Genomic DNA, 16,398 nt, shown 5'->3' with positions numbered 1-16,398 from the left:
GTAACAAGTGAGGGTGTGAAGAAGAAAGCTACGGATTGTTGGGGCAAAGTCAGACTACTCATCAGGAGTGGGATTCCAAACACATGAATTAAAAACTGTTTGAGACTACTTGGCTTTAATACACTATGCGCAAATCACATCGATAGAGCCCTGCCAAGCTGCGGCTATCCGCTTCGTATCCGTGGGTCTCCACATCCATGGGTGTGAATAGCCACAGCTCATTTTGCAGATATGGATGCAGATCCAAAATTTGTATCTAGGACTGTGCAAATCTGCGGATATCAGATCTGTGGAGGTCAGTGGGGATATCTGTGGCTCAAATCTGCAGATGCAGATGTGGATACAAGTTTTGCATCTGTGTAGGGCTCTACATGTTGACTTGTTCTGTTGTTTAAGACCCCAAAAAAACAACCAAACAAAAAAACCCCCACACCCTAACACCACTCCTACTTACCTATTCTTCTAATTTGTGTATTAAAATAATTTTTGGTCAATTCTCTCCTCCTCCCCACCCCACCATAGCACAGTACCTAGCTTTGTATACTGGGCCGACTTGATTTGCAACAATGAAAAGCAAAAGTATAGAAGAGTCCCATGTTTGTCCAGTCGCACATGCCCTCGTTCTATCAGTATAAGTTGAAGATGATAGTCACTTACAATTGTCTTCTTTCCCGTAGCCAGAAACTTCACACTGGAAGTTGGGTTTCAGCACTAGGTTTTCAGATGGCAAACAGATAGTTTTGACAAAATCAGATTCTACTGCACAGTATCCGGAAGGAGACTTGATTTTCATGAGAGCTAGATAAAAATCAGAGTGGTTATAGTTAATATTGTGAAGCAGGAAACTAGTCTATTTAACAATCAGCTGAAATTATACATTTCCAACAGGTGTTACAATTCTTCATGCCTGCGATCACACACTGGAGCCTGATTCTGAGGTCATTGCTTAGAAAGGCTATTATTTTAGACACACAGATCTTTGCCAAATTGAAACTGACAAGTGTTTCACCCTTTAACTTCATCCACCCAAGTGACAGTGAATGGAAACACAGTGGAGTGGAGAAGTTAATCGGCAGGTGTTCCTGTCCACCCAGCTCCCTGACTTGAAAGCGGGGGTAGTATCTGCTGTCCCTCTAGCTGAGGATCTATGGTGGAGGAGGAAGAGGTGCTATGTCCTTGCGCTATAGCACTCAGCCACTAGAGTCTCCCTTCAGATTTAAACATTGGTTGAAACTTCATTTGTTTCCAGCCCAGATTGTGAAAACATGGCCACTGTCTTTTCTAATAGGTAACCGGAGGAGGGATGGTGGAACTGAGGATAGCACTTGCAAAACTAGCAAATTTGGTGTTGCAGACAATGGAAAGAGAAACATAAAGTCTTTATTTTGTGGAGGGGAGGAAGGGGATGTGAAATCAATTTTTTTCTAAAGTCTGGGAAAGTGCCATGTAATGATACTTACAATTTACATTTGTAGTTCACATCTTAAAAGTGTTTTACAAATACTGATTTGCTCAAAAGGGCATTCTAACTCCATACAGACCAAGTTATCAGGAGTCCCTGACTTCTAGTTTCCTCTATTCCAACTACTAGGCTTGCTTTGTTCTGTCTCAAGGTATGTCTACACTGCAACGTTATTTCGGGACACCAGAGTATCCCAAAATAGCGATCCCGTGTCTTCACAGCAAGCCCTTTATTTCAGGTTCTCTGTTCCGACCTTCCTGCAAACCTCGTTCTGTGAGGAGTAAAGGACGTTTCGGAATAGCGCTTTATTTCGAAATTTGATGCTGTGAAGACAGTGCCAAATGACAAAAAAAGCTTTTTTTTGAAATAGCATCGAAATAAAATACACAATTTGCGTAGCTCAAATTGCGTATCTTATTTTGAGTTATGGTGCAGTATAGACGCACCCTCAGTGCCCCTATTTTAGCAGAGTGCATTTCATATGTACTCAGGATTATATACAGTAAAACCTGTGTTATCCGGTATGCCCGGGGATTAGGTTGTGCCTGTTTTCTAAAAATTCCGGGTATCTGGGGAGGGGAAGGAGCCATGCAGGACCTACGGGGGGTGGGAGCAGTGCAGGGGCTGGGATGTAGCCTGCTGGGGGAAGCACAAGCCACGGGCCGAGGGGGGGACAACAGGATGCGGCCTGGTGAGGCGGGGTGGAAGCTGGGGGGTGGAGATGGGGGGGTGGCCTGCAGAGGAGGGAGAGCTGCGAGGGGGCTGACCTGTGGGGGGAGAGGGGGAGGCGAGGAGATAGGAGGGGGGGTGCCGGGCTGCCAGGGTGGCCACAAGCCGTGGGGGTGCCAGGCTGCCGGGAGCCGCAGGGCGCTGACCTGCCGGGGAGGAGGCCAGGAGGCACGGAGGGGGTGGGGGCTGAGCAGCCATGAGCCGCTGGAGTGCCAGGCTGCTGGGAGCTGTGGGGGGGGGGGGCCAGGTTGCGACCTGGCATCAGGCAGCCGGAGCAGTCATTCACCCTTCCCCAGGTACGTGCTGCACTCATGTCTGACAGGGACGGGGGAGAGCGTCTGAGGAACGGTGCGGCTTAAAGTGCCAGTTTCCTTTTTTTTTTCTTCTTCTTTTAAGAAGTTTTCCCCGGCTCGGAAATTTGCCAGTTTCTAAAGTTTTCTGGCTACTTAAGTGCCGGATAGCATAGAATTTACTGTACGTGTATTTTGGACATGGCTTACCAATATCATTGTTGTAGGTGCCTGTTTCATCTGAATAGCTCTCATGAATGATGATTTTTTCCACCTGAAAAGTTTGTTCTCTGTCATCAGTAGTATTCAGATTGGACTTTCCAAGAACAACTTTGAAGCCTGATGGGTCCTTTTCCCTGGGAAGAAGGCAAATAAAGGAACTATGAAGACAATCAAATTTCTGAGAGCAAGGACAGGGTTTGGTTGGTCTTTTCCCAAACGGGTTCATAAGGTGAATAATATTTTAGAGTCCTGTGAACTTCTCCCTTTTTTTCATTCCCTGTTTCAAACATCTTGTGCCAACTGCGGCAACTGCTGACGTAGAAAAGGGGAGGCAGGCAACTTTGAAAATCTAAGCCTAAATGATTTGCTAGTGGATATGGGCTCTTGATATTCTTGTTTTTAAAATGAATGGAAAATGGGTGTCCAAATCTATTATGATACTTAGATAAATCTCCTTCAGAATGTTAATGTAGCTGGGCTCTCTTGTTTCCAGCTGGCGCTAGAGGTGTTCAGGGCTTTTTGAACAGCATCTCTTCAAAACATTGGCTACCAGGTACAAGATATAGGCTTCTAATGGCTTAAAGAAAAGAACAGTCCTGCTGTGGCTGAGACACCCGGGGTAGTTTTTAGCCATGGGGCATTGCCCAGAGGGTCAAAGCAAAAACAGAGCAGCAGTAGACAAAGAGATGGTGGTGAGTACTTACCCTGAGGAGAAGCAGTGTGCAGCAGTGAGCACCCAGCAAGGGTCAATGAGGCTGCCCCCACAGATGAATAAGTCCTTCTCAGTTCTCTTTGAGTAATGGAAAATGGTGGCTATCCAAGGCTGAGACTCAATAGCCGCAATGTTTCCGCTCACAATCTTGAAATACTTGCTGGAGCTCCTTTGGCCACAGTTGGGTTCTGGGAAAGGAAAGGAAACGCTTATTGGAGGTGTGGCTCAAGTCAAGTGCACTCATAGTATGGCAAGCGAGTAACCGGGTTCCCTGTAAGCTGAGCTCTTGGGCGGCAGCACAGGAGAGACTCAAATTTCACCCAGCTGACTAGCAGAATGCCCACAGCTGGCAGCATATGTGTCCACTGGTGGTGCACATGCCTTGGTGTATGCAACAAAACTTATTCTGCACATGGATGGGAAAAAAATAGAGGGAACATTGGTGAGTACCAGTCCTGGTGATGAAACTGGCTTAAATACCGCTATGTCTTTCCATAAATTGTCTAGAAAATGTGTGGCGATGTCACACCATGTTATCCTTAAGAGCCAGTACAATTTGAAATGGTGGATATTATGAGTTGATTTCTGCTTGCAGATAATCTGTGGAAGCTAGTGGGGCAACAGAAGTGCATTGAAGAATGCTTTGGCCCCCAGTTGTACTAGGAGCCTCCAGTTTGAAATTCATTGTGCACTGTGAAAGGGAGACGGAAAGCTAAAGAATCCTTCCATCCCTCTGCTTTGCACTGACCATCTCTCGCACCACTCGTATGTGGAACTCCAGATATCCAAGTCATTTCTAAGTAAATTCTAACTTACCTGTTTCTTCACGACACTGCTGTATATCACAGTCTGTTTCCAAAGTCCGAAAACCCCTCTTAATGTAACACCAGGGCTTAGCTTTTCCGTTTGGGTTTCTGAAAAATGAAGGAGATGTGTTTTTTGTCAGCTGTACTTCTAAGTGCTAGTGATGTAGTACAACCTGAAATCCCCCTAAAGAGGGTTGTCAGGGAGGATATTTGCAGAAGGAGAAAATAAAATATGAATAAAATATGCAGCTCATCCATGTTATTTGCTGCACTGGGACTTCTCTAAGGTTCTTGAATGGCCCAAGACATCAAAGTACAGAGAGTATCCAAAAACCATTAATTTCAGTGGAAAAATATGGGTGCTAGGCACCTTGCAGGATCGAACCCAAATTTAGCAAGCAGTCTTAGAAACTCCCATCACGCCAAGGAACGCTGGGAAATAACCAGCCCTTTCAGCATGAAAGCTGTAGGAATTACCTGCAGTAGTTGTGTTTTCCCAAGCCAAGCTTCATGGCATTCTCTATGCCGGCATGGTAAAACCTCCTACTTAGCGAAGGGGAGTCCCACGACAAGCACTCTTCATTCCTCTCATTCTTTGACACAGTCCCTCTGTAGTCCTGACCATCGTCGGTGTAGCATCGGCTTTCGAAGTCTGAAACAGGAACACAAAGTTGGCGGCATATTCTGGATTGTTCACGGTATGGCACAGCGGAAAAAAGCCAGGTGGTGACATTCTCGTGGGAAGCAGGGTAAGATTCCTGTCACTGTTCCCTGCTTGCCAACAGGGCGATATGGCACTTCATGGCTGTGTTTGGCACATGCAGGGCTAAGACTGAATGCACCTGTGTTTCAGTGCTCCTGAAAATATACAACAATCATGTCTTGAATCCAATCTGTCACCTTTTATGTAAGGATGTTGGTATATTTCACTATCTAAGACTCCCCATACTTCTGGAGATGAGTACAACCAGCTGTAGTTTACAAAATAACAAATTGAATTAAAGAGGTTGTGATCATCTCAAGTTTAGCTAATGACTGAGTAGAGAATAGAACCCAGAAGACCTGGTTGTCTTTATCTAATATTTGGATATTGAATTAGTAATATTTAGATTGTGCATTAATACAAGTCATCAAGACATATCCATTTGTGTTTCTATCAGTGGTACTTTCATTTTTATTAGAGCATAGAAACGGAGATTAGAAACACCTTAAATTTAGAAAACAGGCATAAAGGGAGGGGTGTGTGTAGAGGGAAAAAGGTGGAATATAGAATGGAATAGGAACCACTTTACTATACCTATTTCACAGTGCTGTCCAGTGTATTCTTTTGGACATAAGCAACGGTTAATCCGGGAAAAGAGTTGATAGGAAATGCAGGTTCCTCCATTTAAACAGTTACAATCTGTAAGCAAAAGGTGCCAATAAATTATAAATCTTTCAGTAGAGCCATAAAGTGAAGGATAGTTAACCCATGTTTAATATGTAAATATTCCAAAGTATCTAGTATGTGCTATGTGTGATTACTGTATATTGGGTATATTTTGGCCACAAATTATAGACACAGAGAAATAGAAATGGCAAATACTTACCCTGGTGTCTTGGTTTATATTTGCTCGATAGCTTGTACTGCTGCTGCCAGGTCACAGCCTAAGTGGGAGAAATACAATTTTAAATTTTTTTTAAGTAAACAATTTCTTACAAATTGTTCCTTAATTTTTGTGCTCATTGCTGTCTTTCTCTAGAGCAGCAGTGGGCAGCCTCCAGGTCATGGGCTACGTGTGGCCCATCGGTGTTCTATGTGTAGCCCATGAGACATTTTGTTTACTGTTGTCCAGGGCAGGGTTGCCAGATTCTGTTGGTGTCCGTCAATATCGGTTTTTTTCCTACCGGTATTACTAACGTGATATGCATGTTATATCAAGGGCACGTGAAGAGAGGTGTGTGTGATTGCACACAAACTTGTGAGCTCTGTGTGCTCCCCAATCAAAGCCCTGCTACGGTTCAGTCAGCACATCCTGCAAATTCTAGCTACAAACCTTCAGTTAGTAAAACTGCCCTATCCCGGGAGACCGTCTTGGTTACCACAATCTTGTGGCCCACTGAGATGAACGAGAGCCACTTATGTGACCCACTCTCTAGCCTAGGTTGCCCATCACTGCGCTAGAGCGCACACAGACAAGTTCCAGCTCTGATCCTTCTTGCATGCTAGCGTCTGGCTTGTGTGCCTGCAACTGACAGCAGAGCTAGGCCATTCAGTGCAGGAGATCTAGTGAATGGCGATTGCAGTAAAGTAGAATGAAAATAGCCAGCTGCTTGAATGTACCAAATCCACACTTTTTGCAGTTCTGCCTCAGAAACCAAGCTCATATGGCCGCACAGTGAGCGAAGGGAATCCACCTCCTCCCCACCCACCTACACCAGACAGTGGAATAAAAGCACAAGATTTGTCCACTGTTGTAGCCCTTAGTTTTTGGCAACCCTACTGCTGGTGCATCCTTGCTCCATGGTGGTAGTGGCCCACAGATCTATACAGCAATAGCTCTGCTTGCCATGTGCACCAGATCCTGCCTTTGCCTGGGCATTGGAATTATAAGGGGCCTGTGCTCTAAAGCAGAAGCCAGAGTTTGATTCCTAGTTACACTGTCTCTTGAAGTGGGTGAAAACACAGGACTTGGCTATAGAAGGCTTCTGTTGCATCCATGTGTATGGACAGCATTGCCCTATGTGATACAAGCCGATAGGAACCAAAATATCCAATGTTAGAGTCAGGGTTTGGGGGGAAGCATGCCAATCAAGCCTTATAGCCTACGTTAAATCTCTAATTCCTGGTACTCAGCGCCCTGCAATTGCACTAAAATTAGGAAGAAAAAAAGTCACCGAAAAAGGGCTGATGTCTGCCTATAGCAGGATGCTAACAATAGGCCTGGTTCCGCGGTGTAAGGGGAAGCTCTTATCAAATGGTCAAAAATGGAAATAAACAGGAGCAGTGCTGAGTGAGCGGCCCTGCTTGTTGCGAAACTTACAGATTCAAGGCTTGTGACAAGCGCTCCCAGCGTAAGTGAGATAACGATGAGTAACTTCATGGCGTTGGGTAAGTCCTGATTTGGTTGGTTCCTCTTCTTCTACCTGCAGTATTTCCGCTTCTGAAAATAAAAGAGGAACTTAAAGTGGTGTTATGGCTTGGGATGGGAAGTTACAGTTGGCTGCTTGGATTTCACCAAGAACCACAGAATGCTCAGGGGAAGGAGCAAAAAGGAAGGAGCGTGGACTATTTTTCCTTCTTTCCCACGAACTAAAAGAGCTGGTTGTGTGAACCCGGCCTCAAACACATTTTAAAGGATGGATTCCCCATTGAGTTATTTTGCTGGTGCGCTTTTTAACGCCTTTCCTTAAGCTAGAAAACTTTCCTCTCTGAGACCTCTACCTCAGCCATTGGACACAGAAGCTGAGCAAGTCTGTGGAGACCTACTCCTGCATGTGAAGACTTGTGCATTCCTGGGTGAAACATGAGAACCAATCCTACTGTCAGTTAAAGATTTGCTTGCAAACTTCACCTCAAATCACCTGTCCGTGGTCAGTTCAGAAACATTATTTTTATCCTTCTCAAAGCATTGGTGCAAATTTTAAAACTACCCATCTGTATAAACTCAAAAGAGCAGGGGGGTAGGGATGTGGAGAGCTCCCCCCTTTAATCACCACTGCGGAACAGAGCTATTCACACAGAATTCGACAATCTTCTTCGGTTGCTCTTCGAGCGTGGCTGTCTATTCTCAAAGGGTCTTCGAATCGTTCCTGGCCATATTTACAAAGTGCCCAGCATCCAAAATTGGGGCTGCAGACTCAGAAGAGCGCTGCTCCCATTTCAGTAGCTCATTTGCTATCAGTCAGAGTTGCTGAGCACTCAAGAAACCTGGCTTTTCATGTAGGTGCCTGTCTAGGATTCCTTTCTAAATCCAGCCTTTTTCTCCACCCTCCCCATTTATTCTTCCTTCATCCTGCACATGCAGTTGCCAGTGACAGCCAGAGGACTAGTGCATGTGCAGTAAAGGCAGCATAGCATGTTTGTTGTAATCTGCTTATAAGTGATGAGCTACAAAAAACTAAACTGTTTTACAAAATGTGATGGAGGAAGGGGGGAAAAAATTACTGAAGAATGACTGCTTTCACCATTCTAAAGAAAATCAGCACAACTAAGTGGAATGTTTTCCCCTCTTCCCCTGCCATCAGACATTACATGCCCTTGATTTAAAAAAAAAAATCTAAAAGCTAAAAATGTTTAGAGCATCTTCGTTATAAGAAGCACCAGTATCCTCCTGCAGAACAGAAATCATCCCTCAGGTAGCTAGACTAATGCACATTTCTCAAATCCATTTCAGATTGCAGAAAACATTCGGTTTAAAAATAGCATTTGTCTTGAACCAGCTGAGTGCCAATCTTAACATGTATAAAGGTGTAGCATCAGTCATTAATATTCCAAAATTCATGTTCTAAACTCAGTTCTTTACCACCACGCCTTATTACATCTTGCAGTCTGCATGGATCAATATTTTAAAGTTGCATTATCTGATGTCTGGAGTGGGAACTAGCAGTTGAAATAAGCTTTCAAATGGCTAAAACACATAATGTGTGTCCTGTGGGTTTTAAAAAAGCAGCCACTCCCTTCCAAGTGGCATGCTGCATGTGTGCTAATAAAATGCAATTAGGTTGTAAAGGCATTGAACTTACCACTCCACTGACAATGCTGAAGGCTTGCAGGGTTCTGCGCTTGTGACAGCAGCAGGTTTAGTCTTGTAGGTCCTTAGCAATCTGAGCCTTGAGCTCAGTTTCTCACTGTTCTGCACAGGAAGTGTATCTGTATATAAACCCTTAGCCTGAGAGGTGATTGGCTGGCTCCAAGCATTCCAGCCTGATGACAAGCTACACCGGTTAACGTTGTCTCAAGCTTTGCACCATTAGGAGAATTTTTGTTTTTAGAAAAGAGGACACTTAACCCTTTGCAAACAAACACCTCTCCGAATGACTCAGGGGGAATTCTAATCTCTTCCTAATGTAGTTACACAGTAAACCATGTATAATCCAACAGTTAAATGTACTCTGCAGTCTGAATTAGCTCTTTGTAGAGTTCCTTAGCTTACTATGCTGTTAATCACTTACAGCAGTATCGAAAAATGGAGTAGAAACATGGGTGAGGCTTTTGATAAGGGAGGAAATATATTATTTGTGTTGTAACTATTGTGGATTTTTACGTAAGTTTATATAGCACCTTCTATGCTGAAATGCCTCACGACTTTACCATCTGTTGGGCACACATATTGATTAGGGCAGAATTTGCCCCAATATATTGAGAAAATAATTCCCTTTGGGTGAAACAGCCATGACTTGGGGATAAAGAGCACATGCTGAGCACCAACAGAACGTTTAGAACAAGGGAATCAGGAATACCTTCTCTAGATGAAATGCAAGGGGTCATTCTGAATTAGCAGAATCTATTATCCCCACTGCAGTCTAGTTAGAACACAGAGTTTGGGGAGTGGGGGTAAATGGTTATTCTGTTGAGAGTGATTTGCCCATTACTCCAGCACTCCCTATTCCTGAGAAACATTCCATGGGATCGTTCTAATAATCAAAGGATTCCAGAGGTTCACTTTTGTCATGTCTGATGGAATCTGCAAGAATATGGGGTTTTCTTTAGGTGTTACAGTGGTTACTGTGTCAAGGGGGAATGAAATTTAATTAACTTGGAAGCTCAATATTGAGGGTGCGTAAAAAAAAAACCCCACAACTTTAAGCTGCATTAGACCCACTCACTTTTCTTGCCATCAAGATTTAACAGAATCATTTAAAGAATAGTCCATCTTGGAAATCCAGGACTGAGTTACCAACAGTAAAAAATGGGCCAAATTCTTCTAAGACCCAATCCCCATGAAACCCTGTTAGCTTCAACAGGGCTTTTATAGGGTGTAAGTCAGCGAAGACCTTGCTCTAGATTTTTAAGGAAACCCAGAAGACTGGTTCACCTGCTGACTTTTAACACACCAATTGCACAGTTGAGACTAGAGGGAGCCACTTGAAAAGAAGAAATGAAACCTCCATTAAAAGCCCGACAAAAGCATTTTTTGTTTTCTTCACTATTGCCTTTGAAACACACATCTGACAGACTGCTCCTGATCCCTGCTGCAGTCCCTGAGCTAAATGTCGCTGTACTGATAAATTCATTTTCCTTTCCCTTTTCTGACCATGTTGTTAGAAATAGTTCAGAAATGGGCTAAATTATGATTTTTTTTTTCTCCCCCCCCCCCCCCCTAAATTCGACTTGTCTGCCACATCTCCTTTCCCTCAGTCAGAGAAAATATGTGGTGGAGTTAAAAAACTGTCATAATCTCCCTTCATGCAGCAGAATCCCAGAGTCCCAGTCATTTTGTGCCATGTTGCAGTGGCTTGTGTCACATGTTGGCAGGCAGGACGGCGGATGGAGACCTTGGTTAAGGAGATGCCTCAAAGATGCCACTTGGGAGGTTCTAGCCCACGGTCACTCCATTTGAGACCTACTGGGTAACATTTGCCCATAGTAAGGCTTGGCAAAGGCTTCTGCATCACACCAGCCCCTCGTAACTCTGTCCGACCAAATCCTTGTACCTCAGTGGTTGAATCAATGGTGCTGCTGAATGAGGCTGTGGTGGGAGTAGCTCTAGGCACCCGTTAGGCACTTTGCCATGGGCCAGAGAGCAGGAGCGGGTTGGGTGCATTGTGGCAGTTCTGGCCTTGCTCCCCAATGCTGATGGACACTCCAAGTGCTGATGCTCCTCTCCCCAGAGGCTGGACTCCAGCGATGGGGAGAGCGTTGGTTCATTATTGCATGGCTTACATGATGGTGTGGCCTTGCCTGACTTTGATTTTTTCCACTCTGGAAGAGCCTGACCAGCAAGTCTATGGCAGAACAGAAGAATATTTCCAAATTCCGAGTTTAAATCTGAGTTATCTCGGGGCAGGAGTGAGGGAACGAAAGAGTTTTGCTCACGGCGCTTGTGTAGCTAGAATTTGCAGTGGGTGTTGATTGCACCATAGCAGGGCTTTGACTGGACGCAGAGGGAGCGTGCGGCTCTCACAGTCAATGCTGTGTGCAGTCAGAATGCCCCTCCAGGGCTGGCCCTACCATGAGGCGAACTGAGGCGGCCGTCTCAGGTGACAGACTGTGAGGGGGGTGCCACTAGGCCCCAGAGTGTAGAAAATTGTGTCTGCTGCTGGTGCATATGTAGGTAGCAGAGCAGAACCAGGAGAGGAGTAGAACAGGAAGAAGGCCGAATAGAGACCTTTCAAAGTTTTGGCCCAAGCGAGGGGGCATAGGGGCGTCATTTGAGCTCCCCGCCTCAGGTGCCAAAATGTTGTGGGCCTGCGCCCCTCGCTTCACGTGCTCCTGCTTTACGTGTGAGTCACTTTAGTAATACCTGTAGGGAAAAAATGATACTGACAGAAACCAGCAGAATCTGGCAACCCTGCCATGGACAAGAGTAAACCAAATGTCGCATAGGCCACACATAGATCCCAATGGGCCACAGGTCGCCCATCACGGGACAAAAGACTGAAGTCATGTGGCTGAAGATGCTACAGTACTACAAGGAGATTGAGATCGGTGACCTGTGAGCAAGTGTTGCTCTCAATGGGTGTCGGGTGACAGGCTAGCTGGAGGGAGGGGAAGCAAGTCCCAACCCTGCCCCCTTCCACCTGAGGTCCTGCTCACTCCCAGCCCGATCTTTCCGGGCCGTGTGGAGAGCCGTGGCTGCCGTGCTGCTGCCCCGTCCTGGCTCTGCTTGGCAGCCAGGGGAAGCCAGGCTGTGTGCCCTAGCCCCATCCCTCCCTGGCAGCCGGGCAGAGCCGGGCTGCTGTGCTGCAGCTCATAGCAGCCCAGCTGGCTGGGAGCAGAGCTGGGCTGCCTTCCCTGGTGGCCAGACGGAGCCAGGCTGCTGCACCATAGCCCCAGCCTTAGGCAGTAGGGCATTTGGGAGTTTTGGGAAGGCTCTGCCTTCCCTTGCCTGCATGACTGACCACCCATGCCCTCTGAGCTGCTGCCTCCCATATGGCATTCTCTTGTTCGCTATCCGTGCTACGTGGCTGAGCGTACAAGAGCGTGGGCTTGTTTCTTTTACAACATGGTACTGGGGGAGATTGTAAACACGCTACTGCTCCGTTTGCTTTCATTTCCCTGTGCAGGAGCCAGGGAATTGTTTGTTCAGGCTGTCCTTTTTCACAAGTGATGGCCAGTTATAAAATGCTTCCACATACTCTTGTTCTTGTGGCCTCTATTTAAAACCCAATAGATAAAATTCCCAAATAGTCAGTCAAATCAATCATTTAAGCATGTTCTTAAAAAAAAAAAAAAAACCCAGAAACTTTCTCTGGAAATGCAATTCTGGCCTGATATGTGCCTCTTAAAAACAGTGTCTTTAAGTTCCATGTTTAGCATCTCAGGCTCTGATTCAGCAAGGGACTTTGGAACACGTGTGACTTGAATAAGACTTAACTCCTTAAAGTGAATATCCTTACAGTACATTTAGACTCTTGGCTGCAGTTGCAGGACCAGGGTTCGGTATTTGTGCTATTAGGTTCTGATTCTGATTTCTCTAACTCTAACTTTATGATGGTGTAGCTGTTGATTCAGTGTTACAGATTATGCTTTTCACTTGGTATAATTAACAGTAGAATCTGTCCCACAACCAGTAAAATGTTCGTGGTTTGGGACAAACTCAAACTCAACATGAAATAGTAAAGTCAAAATGGGTTCTTCCCTGCTTATGGCCCATAGAAATTCTATATGCTGTCCATCAGCTCTCTGTAAAACTCCACTGTCTTCTACACAGTGACATGAATGCAATTAAGCATTGGATTTAGCCTGGCATCTGACACTTTGTCAACAATTCTGAGGGTCTCTACAGCCAGAGTTGAGTCCAGCTTGTTCTCCTGTAAATTATAGTCTCCACTGAGTAAAAAAGGTAAGGAAACCTCCTGGTTTTTGTCAATGAATTAAGTTGATCTGATGCAGAACACATAAATACAGGTTTCCTGAACCTGTTCTGGTTTTGCAGTAGAAACACACTTTAAAATTAACTGATATTTGGGATGTGCTAAAATACAGTGGCATAGATGTCAAGATACTTGGTTGTAGTCTTAGTGGTACATGTGTAAATTAATTGGTTATTCCTGATAGTGTTATAGAATATTCTAATCGGACGTTCACATGCTTTGGCACCTTTCCAGTTAATCACTTTATTTTCTCCTTACATTTCTTCTTACATTTATTTTTCAAATCAGTTTCCTTCTGGCTCTTACTAGAAGGACAATTTCAGTTTCAACAGACGGGTAAAGTCTGCAACACTCCATAGGGGGATCTTTTAAACAAACATATGTGATGTTGCTTTTTTGCTTCTGTACTCCAACTACAGCTCGTCTGCTGACGGTCAGGAATTTCCAAATATGTTGATTTTTAAGTAAACGTGAATCATAAAAACTCTCATGCTTTAATGACTCTGTCAGTTGGTTGTGGTGTTAATTAAGGAGTAAAAGATGATAAAGATGATCTCATTTCCTTTAGGTATAATTCTGCAGCTCAGATTTCTCCCCCTCCCCCCCCCCTTTTTTTTTTACACACACTGTGTCTTCCTGTTCTGCACTTAGCCTGCTTGGAGCTGTTGCAATGATTTTTGTTACTCCTGTCTGTTAAAGTAGCAGAGTTCATCCACTGTGGGTCCCTGCTCGCTCTTGGGATGCTGGCTGAGGCTGCATGTTTCTCCATGAATAGCTGTAATAGTCTGATTTTTTTATCCCTGAACAAACGCCAGTGTAATCAGTCTTAAAAACTCTCTTTACTCGAATCCAGAAAGCAATGACTGTTTGCTCAGCTATTCTAGCTCTGGGCCCAGATAGGGACAGGGCTTGAAAAATCAAAACAACATAATCCTACTAGAATACAGTGTTGTTAGATACTTCAGCTGGGATTTTCAAAGGGACTGAAAGAGTTAGCAACCTCCATTGGAACAACGGGGGTGCCTATCTTCCTTGGGAACCCTTGGAAAATAAATCCCAGCCGTCGCTCCTAGCTTATTCATTCAGCTTTGGAATGTGGATCTATAAAGTGGGCTTCTCAGATGCGTTTTCTCCTCCTTGTTTTTCAGTCTGGGGTTGCTATGTGCTCTCCCCCTGCTTCCTGTTAGGCACCAGAAGTGGCTGCATTGGTTGGTCACAATACTGGTGTGCAGTATGTCTACCTGTCACCTGTGGTGCATGGATTGTGACTTATACCCACAGAGGAGTCAGTCTTTATACACCTCCCACCCCTGCTGGGGTCTGTTGGGTTTGCTCAGCTGCCTAAAAGTGCGCAGAGCTGGAGTGGTCGTCTGTCCCTTGTTTCTGTGCACACTAATGTGCTGTGATTAGTCAGGTGACGTTTCAAGTCTGAATTGGTGTAAGGTGTAGCTGTTGGAGCCAGCTATGAAATACCCCAGAACACGTGCTTGTGTGTAGCCATGGGCCCATCTCTAACTTAATGTCAGCTAGCCCGTTGGGGGCACAAACCTCATTTTGACAAGTATCCGAGGGGGAACCTCGTGGTCTTTGCAGATGCAGACTAACACGGAGTCCAGTGGCACTTTAAAGACTAGCTGGTGTATTTGGGCATAAGCTTTCGTGAGCAAAGACCCACTTCGCCAGATGCATTTTGACATCACAGAGGGCAAAAGGCGAGCAAGACAAGCAGAAACATACAGAGAGTCTTTGAGTCAGCTGACTGTGAGCTGTGAAGGCAGGAGTTTTTCATGGGGCTGCTGTGTTCCCAGACCCTATACGGCTCTGAAAAAGCACTTGGAAATGGGCAGGAGTTTCACAGAAAGAGCTGACAGAGGGTGCTGTGCAGGCCAAGTTTCTGCCAGTCAGAAAGCTGTAACCTGCCCTGAAAAGGACAAATGGTGTCAGAGCCTGATGCCGAATTGCTGCTCCATACCCCTTCTCCCCAGTTCTGGATGCTGGAGCATCTCCATTCTGAGACCACTGCTGCAGGAGCAAGAGCGATTCAATGAAAGACCAGCAGCAAGCAAACCTCCCAGGGTGAGATCTATAAGGCAAGTCCTCATGGTAATATAAATGGGGGGGGGGGCAGCCAGCTGCCCCAGCTATTACCACGGGGCAGTGTTCTCTCAAAGGGAGGCCCCCCAAGAAAGCTATTAGACTCCATTCTGCCCTGCTTGCCCATGCCACACATCCTCATGCAGCAGAGGACCACAAATGCCTCCACTAACCTAGGCCTGTGAAGGAAATTGTTGAACTTACGGACCGCCTAGCAAACCGCACTAACACCACAGCCAGTGTCCTCGTGAAAAGGCAGCTTCACAAGCAGGAATAGTCTCTGCCATTGCTAGAGATGTATCCTTGCTCAGAAGCCTAGAGGAGAGGAAAGAGTGTGTTCGTTTGCATTCACACCTCCCAGGGGCGGCCCGAGGCCGGCTGCAGCAGCTGGCACCCCAGGCGGAAGGCGCGATCGGCATCCCCGCCTGCACGGCCATCAATGGCCATGACGTAATCACGGTCTGCCCCATCACCTCTGCTCTCTCAGGTGGAATTCAGAGTTGTAACAGCAGCCCCCAGGGGAGACTTGCCTGCCCTGAGAGCAGGACTCAGTGTGTGTCAGTTCTTCTCAGTTTCAGCAGCTGCAGGCTGGGACTGGATTTGTATTCCGGATTTATAAAAGATTTTTAGGCTTGTAGGTCAATCAAATGTTTTACAAAAGGGCCCCAAGCCAAACTGCTACAGCAGTAATAAATATCTAGCCACTGTCTATGGAAAAACATGTATTTATTATTTATACTGCGATAGTGCGTGGGGGCCTTAGCCATGGACCAGGACTGCATGGTGCTAGGAAATGTACAAACACTGAAGACCGAGACGGTTCCTGCCCCCAAAGAGCTTGAACCCGAATCGTAAGGTGAGACAACGGTTGATCCAGTACAGCTGATGGGAGTTTTTCCAAGGAAACGGTGAGATGCTATTGGTCAGCATGACTGATGGTTGTCTCACCAGATCTGTCCCCTAACCATTGACAAGACTAGTTGGCAGGCGTCACAGAATAAGCTTGTTTTGAAGAAGGATACAGAGGCAGCTGTCGGCATTGGTATTTTGTCCCAGGGTTGGTGG

At 45.6% G+C, this 16,398-nt stretch overlaps 1 protein-coding gene and 1 long non-coding RNA gene across 4 annotated transcripts in view; one reads left to right on the top strand and one right to left on the bottom strand.

Moving 5' to 3' along the window:
* LOC102454386 (uncharacterized) overlaps nt 1–16,398 on the top strand; it is a 133,137-nt gene that overhangs the window by 31,154 nt on the left and 85,585 nt on the right. The gene's annotated exons all lie outside the window — the stretch shown is intronic.
* Nucleotides 1–16,398, bottom strand: part of PLAU (plasminogen activator, urokinase) — a 61,126-nt gene that overhangs the window by 2,843 nt on the left and 41,885 nt on the right. For 2 of the 3 annotated variants that reach the window (XM_075934691.2, XM_075934692.2), the window contains 8 exons: nt 7,245–7,364; nt 5,811–5,868; nt 5,519–5,623; nt 4,699–4,873; nt 4,232–4,329; nt 3,408–3,603; nt 2,692–2,837; nt 658–798 (listed from right to left, as the gene is read on the bottom strand). In XM_075934691.2, the coding sequence (XP_075790806.2) occupies nt 658–798; nt 2,692–2,837; nt 3,408–3,603; nt 4,232–4,329; nt 4,699–4,873; nt 5,519–5,623; nt 5,811–5,868; nt 7,245–7,304 (979 nt within the window). In that variant the 5' untranslated portion in view covers nt 7,305–7,364. Of the gene's footprint in view, nt 1–657; nt 799–2,691; nt 2,838–3,407; nt 3,604–4,231; nt 4,330–4,698; nt 4,874–5,518; nt 5,624–5,810; nt 5,869–7,244; nt 7,365–8,946; nt 9,076–16,398 lie in introns of those variants that run through there. The other variant, XM_006126353.5, reaches the window with a different exon arrangement.

Source organism: Pelodiscus sinensis, chromosome 8, assembly GCF_052426305.1.
Source record: "Pelodiscus sinensis isolate ZL-2025 chromosome 8, ASM5242630v1, whole genome shotgun sequence".
NCBI classification, from domain to species: Eukaryota; Metazoa; Chordata; order Testudines; family Trionychidae; genus Pelodiscus; species Pelodiscus sinensis.
Note: the sequence above shows the minus strand (reverse complement) of the source record. Positions and strands in the feature narration are given on the sequence as shown.